The sequence below is a fragment of the Triturus cristatus genome, chromosome 1_2, assembly GCF_964204655.1.
Source record: "Triturus cristatus chromosome 1_2, aTriCri1.1, whole genome shotgun sequence".
In the NCBI taxonomy this organism is placed as follows: Eukaryota; Metazoa; Chordata; class Amphibia; order Caudata; family Salamandridae; genus Triturus; species Triturus cristatus.
The window spans coordinates 543,992,635-544,005,961 of record NC_140580.1 but is presented as its reverse complement, the minus strand read 5'-3'; the positions used below and the strand labels follow the sequence as shown (position 1 = coordinate 544,005,961).

General features: G+C 41.4%; 1 protein-coding gene across 1 annotated transcript in view; it reads right to left on the bottom strand.

Moving 5' to 3' along the window:
• The window catches only part of EXOSC1 (exosome component 1), a 125,199-nt gene that overhangs the window by 41,532 nt on the left and 70,340 nt on the right, over positions 1-13,327 (bottom strand). The window contains exons 5-7 of the mRNA XM_085606386.1: positions 11,696-11,729; positions 8,574-8,624; positions 2,070-2,154 (exon numbers count right to left, since the gene is read on the bottom strand). Of these exons, the coding sequence (XP_085462512.1) occupies positions 2,070-2,154; positions 8,574-8,624; positions 11,696-11,729 (170 nt within the window). The remainder of the gene's footprint in view (positions 1-2,069; positions 2,155-8,573; positions 8,625-11,695; positions 11,730-13,327) is intronic.

Genomic DNA, 13,327 nt, shown 5'->3' with positions numbered 1-13,327 from the left:
ATGTATTAAACTCAATAAAAATGTATTTAATGAGGATGTCTGACGGAGACATTTTGGCAAAATTACCTTCCTCTGCTCAAAGAAAAGAGTGTAAAAGAAGCCAGGAAAGCGGAGAACTGTGATAAATCTTGGTAAAATTGAATGTCACTGTCTAGAAACTCAAAGTACTCTGAACAGTGAACTTAGGCGAAGGAAAATAGAGTATCACTGAGCCATCCTCTCTGCTTTAATATTAAAATTAGACTCAAAATCCCACAATGCTTCTTTCTAAATAGGGAATGAGTAGTCTAGCTCTATTAGAAGGAAAAATATCTGATAATCTGAAAAGGAAAAGTACAAACTCAGATTGCATTCAAATGAAGGGCATATAGAAATTTAAATAGAAGCTATTTTCACTGGAGGAAGGCTGGCTGGTCCCATGGAGGAACACTGTAAAGTAATATTAAATATTCATTCTGCAATTGCATACTTGGCACTAGCTAAAAAACATAATTCAAGAACTATTTTTAAGAGGTATTTAAAGCCCAAATCAAAGCTGAACTTAGAATTTTTTATAAATATTAAAGAAAAGGGAGTTTCAGAAACTTAATTTCTCCTAGCCTGTAGCTCCTGGGGACTAATTTGAATTAGCTTCCAACTGTCAGCCAGCAGCTGAATGACCCTGAAGAGGTGTGGTGATAGAAAAATGTTTCCAGAGCAGCGAAAATGGCCAGGGTGTGGGGAGGCGTTTCTTCTTCTGGCAGGAAGACCAGTTGGTAAGTGCCCAAGCACTTAATTTACTTCAAAGCAGCCTCCCCGGTCACTAGCAGATAACATCCATTCAAGCCAATTCTTTTGTCCTACCAATGATGCATCAATTTTGTGTTTTGGCCCGTTTCCTGTCGCAGGCACTAGGCCTACCCACACAAGTGAGGTACCATTTTTACCGGAAGACTTGTTGGAGCATAGAATAGTAGAATATTTGCTATGACCAATTGGATTTAATTGCATTTGTGGTTTTCAAATGTAAGTCAGTGTATAAGAAAGAAGACATTTTGAAAAAGACCCTCTAAATCATACACTAGAACAGATACACACAAATTCAGAGATGTACAAATAACCACTGCTCCTAAAATTCATATCTTGTGCTCACCTCAGAAATACATGAGTTTCCTTGATTCCATTGTTCACTAAAAATATTTCACCATATGAATTGGTCTATACTTTGTACACAATAAAAAAAATTAAAAAACATTGTATGGTGCAGTTCAATTGTTGGCTCTGGGTACCTTGGGTCCTTGGAGAACCTACTAACCCTGTATATCCCCACAAAAAGAAGGATCTAGTGGACGTATAGGTATATTGTTTTTGTTAATTGGCAACCGTGACAAAAAGGCTGTTTTTTCCTCATAATTTTCAGTATTTCTTAATTTCAACAGTTATTTTCCTTGGAAAAACCTTGCGGAATCTACACAGGACTACTTGCTAAATTCGGAATGTGGTCTACTTTTCAGAAATCTATAGCTTTCCAGGATCACCCATGGGTTTTACAATTTTTTCCACCATAAACTGGAAGTAGGTTGAGAGCACAAAAATAGGAAAAATGAGCTACCTCTTTGAATAAATGCCTAAACTGTGGTAGAAAATTAGGTTTTTTGATTCAGCTCTGCATGTTCCTGAAAGCTGGGAGATGGTGAATTTGGCACAGCAAACAGTTAGTTGATGGCATTTTTAGGGGGAAAAAGGGCACTTTTATCCTGAGCACTTTTTTCCTACGTTTCCTAAAAAAAAAAAATCAAATTGTTGCTATATTTTGCACATTTTCTCTGTCCCCTCCAGGAGAATCCACAAATGCTGGATACCGTTAGAATCCACAGAATGTTGGGGAATAAAATTACGCAAATACGTGGAAACCTTATGTGGAAAAAAGTTATGGGGCCCTAAGAGCGAAGTACCCCTAAATTGACATAAAAGGGCACAGGGGAGGGAGGGAGGCAGCAGGTAAGGGGTAACATGGACATTACCTCGTGCACATGTAAACAATGCACAAAGTAAACATGCAGTTTATTAGGCAGGCAGTGCTAACTCACCTGCTTCACTGTGGGCAACCACCACGCCCAGCTCGTTCTCAGCGGTTGTCAACAAATAGTTGGACTGTGCATCACCAAGAGAAATCTAACCCACCAGTCAAGGAAAATCAAAGCAGAACTTAGAAACTTGCTTTACAAACATATTGGGCTTGGATGTGGAGTACCGAAAGCCATGCTAACGGTACTGTACTAGAGTTTAGGGTAAGCCCACGAAAGGAGGAACCTGGGTATATATACAAATGGGAACACCACATGGTTTCTAGTTATATAATAGCAGTGGGGGAATTTTGATACACTGGAAACCATAGGATGAAAAAATGAACAAGTCATGTATAATGTCAAGTATTAAAGAAGAAAACGGTGATGAGAATGTAAAGACGAAACAGTGCTCACTACAGGCGAAAAACAATGTCTGCTACATTTTCAAATACAATTTAGCCTAGAATTAATTTAATATATACATGTAGCAGGGACGTTTGTGGGACAAAGGAACTAAGACCTAATTGGAAATGAGTTTAAATGAGGTACAGCAAACCAATTATATAGTGTTGATGATCCAGCTTAATCAGTAAGTTAGCCTCAGGAAAACAAAGAATTCAAGCATTTGAGTGTGCTGTACAATATAATAAAACCAAATAAGAGGGAAGAGACTGGAGCTGCCAAAGTGTGTTACAAATTAACAAAAATTACGACTTGCTTTCAAAAGCTAAGAAGGCCCTTATAGCGCTAAAAAAATAACAAAAACACACACACAGGCCAACAAACTAAGAAGGGTTAAAATAAGCTTCAAGGAATGAGCATAATTTATAATCAAAAATTCGTTAAGTGGCTTACCAAAGAATGAACTGATGTTTAGTGTGAAGAAGTGTTCTGAGGGCTGGTGAATATTGCACATAATGCTAAATCTTCAAATAGGACAAATTATCACCATTAAACACTAAATCACCAGCAATGTTGAAAAGTAAGGTAAGATTTTGAACTTATTACACTTCAATGTCCTCTTGGAAAAGGCAGTCTCATCTAAGGAAATCCACGCAGGTGGCAGTAGTAGCCATTGTCAACCCAGCAGTACAGCCGAGTGAACAGTGGGCGGTTTAGAACCTTGGTCCTGTGAAATCCTGTGGCATACTTTATGTGTTGGTTAACCTATACATGGCAGTTGATATCGACACCATGCACAGCATGTAACATCGTGGATATTGCAATTTGAATAGAAATTCAACAAAAAATGACTAAGACCATGATTTAGGGATTTCGTATTAAAGATAAGATCACAGATTACATCCTACATTTGCATGCTCCCACTACTGGTGGTACTCCCCAGTGAGCAATACAGTATTATTGGTTGTAGATGGTCTACATGCTAGACTATCTGTTAATCAAATCTGAATGAGACGAAGGGGACAAGAAGATTGGCTTCCCATGCCAACGTCTTTTGATGACTAGAAAAAAGAGGGAACAGAGAGTGTAAACCAGGAATGTGTCCCCCAAAAACCTAAACTTCACAAAAGATACTACATGAAAAAGAGTTGTCTTGCGTCTACAAAGAAAGAAAAATCCTCTTCATAGGATGAAAGCCCTCAACCACCCAAATGGTGTCATGCTTCATTGTAGGGCTCCTCCGTACACCGATATGCACCTGGGATCAATATGGGCTCCAAAACTCAAGGAGAGTGTAGCTCTTGAAGGTGGATGTTGCCAGAATGTGCCCTATAGATGTTGGTGTATAATTTTTGAACAAAGAGCAGAGAGGATAATGTTAAAACTACCTCCTGATACTATGTTATCAGTAATATTGTTAAACTTAGCAAGGTTAGCGACTGCCAACTCCCTTAAGTGTCGCACACCACTGTCCGGGATATACATCACTACCAGCCTAAAAAGATTTAATTAGGTCAATTATGGTCCCTTTGTGAATTGAAAGAAGAAAAAAAGACACCCAACAAAGACAGCATATTTGGCATACATAAAGAACAGTACCAAGTTCCATGAATTAGGAATTCATGTACTGTATAGGTCATGGTTCTAGACAGTGCTGTCTTCTTGGTCAATCGCCAAATGGCACCCTCTGTACCTTGCAGATACCAGCTTGGTGCTCATAGCACCCAATATTTAATCAAGAGATAGTGATCCATTTGTGAAGCCCGGGTGTTACTTACCTCAGTCTCTTAGAGGTTTAACTCTATCCCTCTGCTCTTTGTACAAAAATCATACACCACACCAACAGCCGCAGGGAACACATCCATCTCAGACATCCATTTCCAAGAGCTTGCCTCTTCTTGCGTGTTGCAGCCCACATGGATACTTTCTAGGATATCAGTGTGAGGAGAAGTCCTATGATGTACAATGCCACCCGTACAGTAGATGAACACTTCGGTCCTATGAAAATTGTTTTTGGTGATCTAAACAATTTGATTGGAAACGGCACTCAACATGGACACACAAAACAATCTGTTCTCCTGGATTTTAGGCTTTGGTGCGAGTAATGTGCCTAGTGGACAACACCATGCCCTTTTTATAGCGAGTCTAAACCACCATTTTGGGGTAGCCCTGTAGCTAATTTAATACAGAGGACAGTGTCTCTGAAAGTCATCCTTGAAAGTATAGTTTGTACAGATTATGAGAAATTGGCCTTAAGGGTTTCCCTGAGCCTGCAGATAGAACCGTTGCTACATTAGGGGAGAAATATGCTCTATGGGTTTTCTTCTGTAGAGAGAGGCTGAATATTTGCCTTCAATAACCTGAATAGGGAGGTCAAGCTAATTTATCATGCAACTGTTGCCTGAGTGTGTAAAAACAGATCACTGCTGGAAAGATTTAGCTGCATGAGGAAAGAGTCAAGCATTTTGTTTGTGCCAGATCAAAAAGACATAATCAATGTAGAGAAGCCAACATATGATGTTGGACAACAAAGGATTGGTCCCAGAGTAAATTAAAAACTGTTCACATAGAGCACACAAACTTTGGAGTGAGGAAAGCTAAAGTAGTGGTGCCCTTGATCTGTTAAAGTTAATTTTGCAAAAATGAAATAACTGACAGATTGGCCGAGCCATTTTAAAGTCAATAGTAGAATGTGACTGTGGCCTAGTGTATAGCACGTTTTTTGAAAAAAAGGGTTTGTGCTAGAGTAATGTTGGCAGATAGTTGTTCTATGTCGAGATTGACCAATAGTTCACTCTCATGACCAAAATTAAGATTTTTAGGCTAGTTAATAAAACAGGCACTGCATCTAATAAGACCTAATTTTGGGGATATGATCCAGGATGAAAAAAAACACAACATTTACAAAATTGCTTGAGGAGGGCACCACAGTCTTCCAAGGTGGAGGGTCATGGTTTATACGGACCTTGGAAAGGAGACACTATTGGAGCATGTGGGCTTTTCACATTCAAGAATAGAAATTCTATGTCAGGGCGCTTTCTCCAGCAGACTTCAACATTAATAGAAAAAAACTTACCTTTCCCAATAGGCAACAGGAAAGGAACCACAAACATTCTTCCAACCAACAGTCAGTCCATTCTTTTATAATCGAATGTCCCCTGATCAACTTCCTCTCTCTTTTCTGCTCCAGCAGATAAGTGTTTTTTTTTTCTTAGTCTCAGTAGTAATATATTTGGGGTCTTTAACTCCGTTTTGTTTTTTAGTGACTCCTGCCGTGGAAGCACGAGTCAATGCTCCATTTGCGGCTTACCTTTATCTTGATACTCGGAGCTGCATGTGTGCGGTGAGGTGTCTCACCCACTGGGGGGGGGGTGAATAGCAAAGACGAGGTTTATGCGTCTCACTGATTCCGCAGGGAACGCACTCAAAACTGTCACACCGTTGCGAGCGAGATTGCGTCCTGCATAGCCTGTGCTTTTCCCGAACCCCCTGGAAGCCTGAGATGTCCGTTTGGGTCCGTATTAGCAAAACTAATTAGGAGGCAGAAGCTCGTGTAGTGGGTCTGTATTCTTGAGCACATCATGCTTACTATTTACAGTGCAACAGCGTTTTTGAGTGCTGCTTGGGGCTGGGCGCAGGTGGGACTAAGTATACCCTGCACAAACAGAGGATGTTTCACACCCAGGGCCTCTGACCCACTTTGTACTCCTAGCGCATCCAAAATCCTACGGGCCTTGCCCAGTGCCATGATATAGCCCTAAGGGCTATTTCGCAGGCTTCGTCCATTTAATTTCGTGCTACTAGCATGACCAAAAGATTTGACTTGCTCTGCCCAGTGCCACACATTCCATTTGCGCTTCTAGTGCACCCATCACTTTGAGTGGCCTCGCCCAGTGCCACAATCAAGCCCAAAGGGTTGTCCTGATAAATTCCACAATTCACAATTTGCCTGGGGTGCTCGTGTTCACTCGTCTATGACATGCAGGTAGACATGGAGGGTGAATACATGGAGGAAGAGTCCATCTCGGTCCTTTCCCATGGACGATGAATTCTGCAAGGCTGTGGATGCCACCATCCATCAGGCTGTGGCTTCCACAATGTCCCTGGATCAATCCAGCACCCAGGTGCCCTTACAGGACCTAACCTGTCCCACAGCACTCTCCCAAATGTAAAGTGGACTTGAGCGCCTTCGAAAGCTTGAAGAAGGCTTTTTTTCTTTCTTGCCCTATGCCGAAATGACCTGGAAAGCTCGGGGGAGGTCTTCTGCTTGGAGGATGGTTTGGCCTTTATTCCCTCCCTCCCAGACAGGGACTTGAATGATGAGGTGGGTCCTCCAGGCCCTAGCACCCTTCCCCTGTCCCTATCCCTTCATGGCCCTCGGAGACCCAGGGGTTGGAGGAACCCTCAGATATGCTAGATCCCGATCTGATCCACCCTGCTCCGCGGATTGGGTTCCCTCTGCCAAAGTGGCCAAATACGTGACAAGGTGCCTCAGAATGCCGCTAGAGAAAGATGTGCAGGCAAAGGGTGCTCTGCCTGCACCTTCTACACCTAAGGCCCAGCAACAATGGGAGAGCCATTTTCGTATTCAAGCCCGATATTGTCATCAAGTCTTACACCAGCAAATCAGAATGGTGGTACGCTGCGGGGACTCTTTCACAGAAAGAAAATGGTCCCGCCACAGAACAACAACTCAACATAAATTGTCTAGTGCTGATGCCGGGGTCCTTTGCGGTTCAATGTTGGACCAAGGAGAAAGTGAATTGCTCCTCCAAAAAATGGACAACATTTTGGCGGTTTGCTACATCAATCATCCGGGGGGTGGGGGCACCAGATCAAAAGTCTTGGCAGACCTGGCCAAGGACTTCTGGACATTCAGCCTGTCCAACTATGTCTCAGTCACAGCAGTGTACCTTCCCAGAGCCTCCAACAAGGTAGCGGATTGGATCTTTAGAGAGTGGTCCGATATGAGCCTATGGCAGCTAGATCTCTGGGACTTCAGGAAACTGGACTCTCATTGGAGGACTTTCACAATGGGCCTCTTTGCCTCCCGTCTGGATCACCAGCTGGCCAGATACTTCAGTTGGAAGCCGGACCCTGTGGCATCAGTAACGGACACTTTTCTGCAGGACTGGTCCCGGGAAAGGGGATATGTGTTTCCCCCATTCGCAATCGGGGCAACGGCAGCAGGCAAACTTAGTCCTGATCACACCATTCTGGAGGTGTCAAGTGTGGTTCACAGTAGTTCTGGAACTTTCTTGGTATTCTAAAATTCTTCTACCCCAGGCTCCAGATCTCCTTTGGGATCCTCTGGGCATCTTTCACCCGTTAATCCTACCTGGACGAGTGCCTCACATGGGCTGGAGGTTTGCCGGAAAATATGACAAGTCCCGGAACTTTCACAGGAAGCTGAACGAATGCAGGCTGCAGCATGGGCAAACAGAACCATCAAATGATACAGGTCGGGATGGTCAAGATAGGTTCGTTGGTGTGTTCGAAATGGTAAGAATACCGTGGGGTGCGAGGTTATCCCTATAATTAATTTCTTGCAATCATTGGCATCGCGAGGTTTGGCTTATGCATGATTAACACACACCGGTTGGACATTTCCTGAGGTCACGTCCCAATACAGGGTTTTCAGCTAAGGGAACACCAGCTGGAGAGTAAATTGAGAAGAGGCATAGGCCATGCATTGCCCCCCAAGCCCAGATCCTCCTCTCTATGGGATGTTAATAGAGTCCTACATCTTTTTCTGTCAGGTCAATGAAGTGAGTTTTTGTACCGTAAGGAATTATTGGTGAATCTCTCAATACTACTTTGTTTTCCTATCGTAGAGTCTTGGATGTTCGAGCCCTGGATATCACGGGTAAGATTTTTACGCCCCAGGGAGTCACTTTTCACCTTTTCCGACTAACAAAATGCAATTCGATGGTGTGTCTTATATAGCTTTGTTAAGTTCCCCACGTTGCATGTCATACGCTGCCTAAAGGACTCCGATTTCAATATACGTCCTTTCATTTCACTAAAAGCTATTTTACAGTATGTTAATGACTCTACTTGTGCAAAGTTAAAGGTAACTTAAATTGAACCAAATAATTATAATTTGCAAGAAAAAGAGGATACGACTTTTGCCAGGACGATGTCACCAGGTCGGAAACTCTTGTACACTTCAACCTGAACAATAGAAAGAAATTTAGTTAATAGAGAAAACATTTTTGCCACAATAAATAAGAACTGTGGTAACTAACAAGATAAAGAACTTCTGTCTACTAGTTAAACAGTTAGCTAACTAGGAACAAATAAATCAGTTGATGCATTCTGGGTACTGCTAACTGACATGAATGTAAGTAATTGAGCCTTTTCTAAAGGATAAACCTTCTAGTCATCACTTCATTCTAGGTGTTTAGCTCAACTACTGCAAAAGTCCAATATGACTGATAGTCCAAAAAGCACCTGAGATGACTACAAGAGATCAAGAAAACAGCAGTAATGATAAAGACCAAAGCAGACAAACATCTATACACCTAAACCTTTTCTGCATCCTCCCTTTTCAAATGACCCAATTCCAAGATCCACCAACCTCAGCCACTTCAGAAACTTCTATCTGGTCACATAGTAATTTACACAACAAAGACACCTTCCTGCAGACTGGAGATAGAAAAAAATAAAAACATAGCTGGACAAATTTTGAAAATAACCACGATAACCCACAAACATCTCATGCTTGTGTCTAATCGTCATCATTTTCAAACCATGTAGAAAAGTAATTTGATTCCCCAGTGTGGTGCCCAGAAATAGGGGTTCCACACTGGAAGGAAATCACGTCCCTACTCAGCAGCACACTGATATTGACCGCCAGAACAGAACCTATTAAGTGTCCAAACACAAATCTGAAAACTGTCCTATTCCAGCAACAAAGGCAAACATGAAGACTGACACGCTAATTGCAACATCACAGCGACAAAACACTTGGATACCTTCAGGGTATACCACTATGTTAATTCAATTAACACAGCAGAACTTGTTCAGGTCAACAGTAGGTTTTAAATACATAACCCCCAAAAGAGCAGAGGGGTATAGCTCTAAATATTTCAAAGTATACTAGTATATTGGTTTCAAATATCAACTTAATACTCATAAAATCAACTTTGTGCAACCAAATGAATCACTTCGAACTGAACACACTAAAGGCAGAATAAAACATGGGGCCAATGTATCGCTTCTTTGTAGCAACATTGGCTCTACAATAGATGCAAGGAGCTTTTCAGAAACAATCAACGGTTTACTGAAAGTAAAGGGGTGTGGAGATCCAAAATCATTTATTTTTACACACAGCTTCAGAACCAATATCTAATCACACCTCTAGGATTTCTAAGTGCTGCATATAACACATCTTACTATTACCCACTTATGGTGCGCAACTTACCGACCTGCAGTCGACTGGAAGGCTGAGCAAGCCTTAGGATTCAATCTTGTGACATCCTGATTACGGTTTGTCCCAGAGGCGAGGGATGAGCTCATTGAGCTAACCCTCTGGCAAAACAGGCTAGAGTCCATTTTGTACTGCAACTTCTGATAGACTTTTTGGTTAGATTTTTCAGGACTTAGGGAGAAAATACTAAGTGAAATCACCCATTCTTCAAAGTGGGCATGGCCAGGTTTTGAAGTGGACACAGCAGTGTAAGTGCCAACGAAGCTCAATCTCCATTATGACATGTTAAAAAGTGGACTGCTCTCTCAATAACAGGAAGTACCACATGAATAAAGAACATCCTCTTGTTACACTTGATGGCATCCAGTGAAGTGGTGGAGGCCTTTATAAAAATAAAACCTCTGCCACTGGGCCACAATATCAAAGAATTCTATGGAACGTGCTTAGAACTAGTGACAACCAGCTGAAAAAGTGAGAGTTGGAGTTTCACTTTTAGCACCCCAATCTTGGTTGCCTTTCTAAGTGCAACAGGATACTGTCAAAAACGAAAACAACGTATGGTGACAATCCATTTTTAGGCCCTCACAAAACACCATAGCTCAGGATTCCAGAACTAGAAAGATTGCTCACGAACAGTGGACTGAAATAAGTCAACATATGAAATATTTTACTACATGGGTAATTCAACGATATTTATGGAACATTTACAGACTAGTTATAAGACCTTATATAACTTGTGCACACCGTGGACTGTCAGGGTGTGATGGCCACTTGTAAACTCTAAAGCAGAGTACTTTGGCAGCACACGGTGCACCAATGTTATCACATTTACCCTGCTCTGGTTCACATTACAGCGATTCTGCAGGCATTCCTGAGATCTCAGATGACATAAAAATTTTTAGCAATTATTGAGACCGAACTATTTCATCTTGGCTGCCTTAATTGAGATATTCATTTAGTTATCCTGTCTAGCATGCACAAAACCGTGATTAAGGTGTTATTATGGTTGTCTAAAAAAACAAAAAACAAACAGCTGCTTTCTTGGTTGCAGTAATTAATTTGGGTTAAATATTTAGATAAAATTCACTTAAATATCTGTCTATTTTGAAGGCATACAAGTTGATTCTACAATAGCTTATTATGGGATTTATCTCAATTATCTGATGGACAAGTGCAGAACAAAGTTGATGTTGCACCCTGCAGACACCGATTTTGCCATAAATATATAGCCATGTTTTAAGGTGTTAGTGAACTGGCCACTCTGAAGTTAAACATTTTTATTAGAGAGGATTGCACTTTTTGATATTTAGTCAAGCTCATCGATGAACATTTTTCTCTTCCAAAGGCACCTTCTCCACTCCTACTTCTTACGCTGATGTGTTCCCAGCTCCACTACACAACGGTGCAACATAAATCTCGTTTGAGACATAGTTCTCGAGTCAGCAAGGCCTCTCTTTCAACAACCCAAAAGCACTTTTAGCTTGATCAGCAATTATATGAGACGGATTTAGAAAGAAGCCTCTCATGGCTGGGTACCATTAAAATAATAGGAGGAATGAATCACTTTCTTCTGTGCCGCAGACATACTGCCTTCAGGGCTAGTTTAAACCAAGCTTCTGCTTTACAAAATCTCAGACACCTCGCATTAAGCCACAAGGGCACTGATGGAAAAACAATTATAAACCAAGATACAAATTGCAGAAAACAATGAACAGTAGGTCCCTAGAACAGTATGAAGGCTAATGTAAGCTAACATTTTGTAAACAGCAGTTCTGAGTATACTATATGACAAAAATATCAATGATAAATTAACCTTGTCTTTTTCAGTTGCTCGAATGTCTTCCTTTCTGCAAGAGAAAACATATGGTTAAAAATTAGTCATCCCTGACTCCCTCTAACCCCGATAAATACCATCACTAAACATTTTTTTGTATGAATTCAGACTGATGCCTCAAGCAGTAAATGATCAACTGGCACAACATTTCAATCAATTACCAGGGTAACCTGAGGAAGAGATCACCTTGGTGGTTGGTGTGATACGTGGCTGGATAGGGACTTCAAGTTTTTCAAAAAACCACAATGTACTTCTCTAAAGAGTACACACCACACAGGACATCCACACTTATCCAAGACCGATTAAAGGGATAATGTTGGAACCTGGTAAGACACAATAGTCTTGACTAGCTCCTACTAGCCAGGCAATGTGCATATCAAACCTCTGATCGCAAGTGTCAGAAATTTGGAAATATTTCATGCTACATATACAACAAACAATACAGCCAAATTAACACATTTAATATTGACTACACCGTAACAATTGATGATCTCACTCAAAAGAAAAACAGAGTGCAGCCTGTGATGGAATCTTCCAAACCTGGGCTAGAAGGTACCCAAACACAACAGCATTGTGGGGCAATACTAAGGACAAAGTAATGCTATACAAATCTGGTAATATAACATGATAGTCTGGTTTTGCGTCAACTGGTAGTGGCCTAAGCACCCCCCTGATGAGAAGTAACTACACATAAAATGCCTTAGGCCAGCACTTAAACAACCCATTAGGGTAGTACATAGGTGAGAAACATGCAACTTCAAGTTACCAACTTTGCCAGGTCTTTCAGGTACAGCAAAACATGTGCATGAGCAGAGAATCAAGGAAAATACGTTTTAGTAATGGACAGAACAGACAGGCCAAACAAAACCTGTATGAAGAAGTGTGGCTCAATGGTTAGAGCGGCTGACCCTGATGCAGAGGTCTGGCCCGGGACCAGGGTTCAATTCCCGCCTCGGCGGCTCTTGGATTCAATTTCCCCGGACCTGATAATTCTCGCCTCGGTGACTATTCTAATCATGGGTCCCACTGTGCAACTCGGGGCAATAGCTTGCTTAATCTCCACAACGGACCCCACAGCGCTAGGATGCCTGGCTTCACCTTGGGGGGTGCCCAGGAGTGGACATCTCACAGGAAAACCAGGAAGGGTTCCTCAGCGGTATGAATACAGCGCTACGAGACCCCTGGGTAGAAGTGCGCTATATAAGTACAAATACATTTAGTCAGTCATGTTTGCTTTCAGTCCTACTGCAGTGACATACTCCATATAATTATGTATTTGCTACCTTTGCCATATATTCACCTTCAGCTGCATGATACAGATTATTGTATCTAGCTCAAACAGGTTATGTGGTACTGTGCCGTGTAAGACAATTTATAATAGTAACAGAGCAACTTTCAGTCCCTTATGGTAATCTTCACTACTCTAAATCTTAGTCTTCCTAGTTACAGTCTTTACAAAAGTAAATCCTCACCAGGAAAAAGATAACTATTAAGAAGTCAGTTTTCCTTTTTTCGCATTGTGGTTAATTAAACCTTTCTTCCCTTTTTATACTTTATAACCATCACATAGCCCATTATTCAGGAAGCATTTGTCCATATTAATCACCAAGG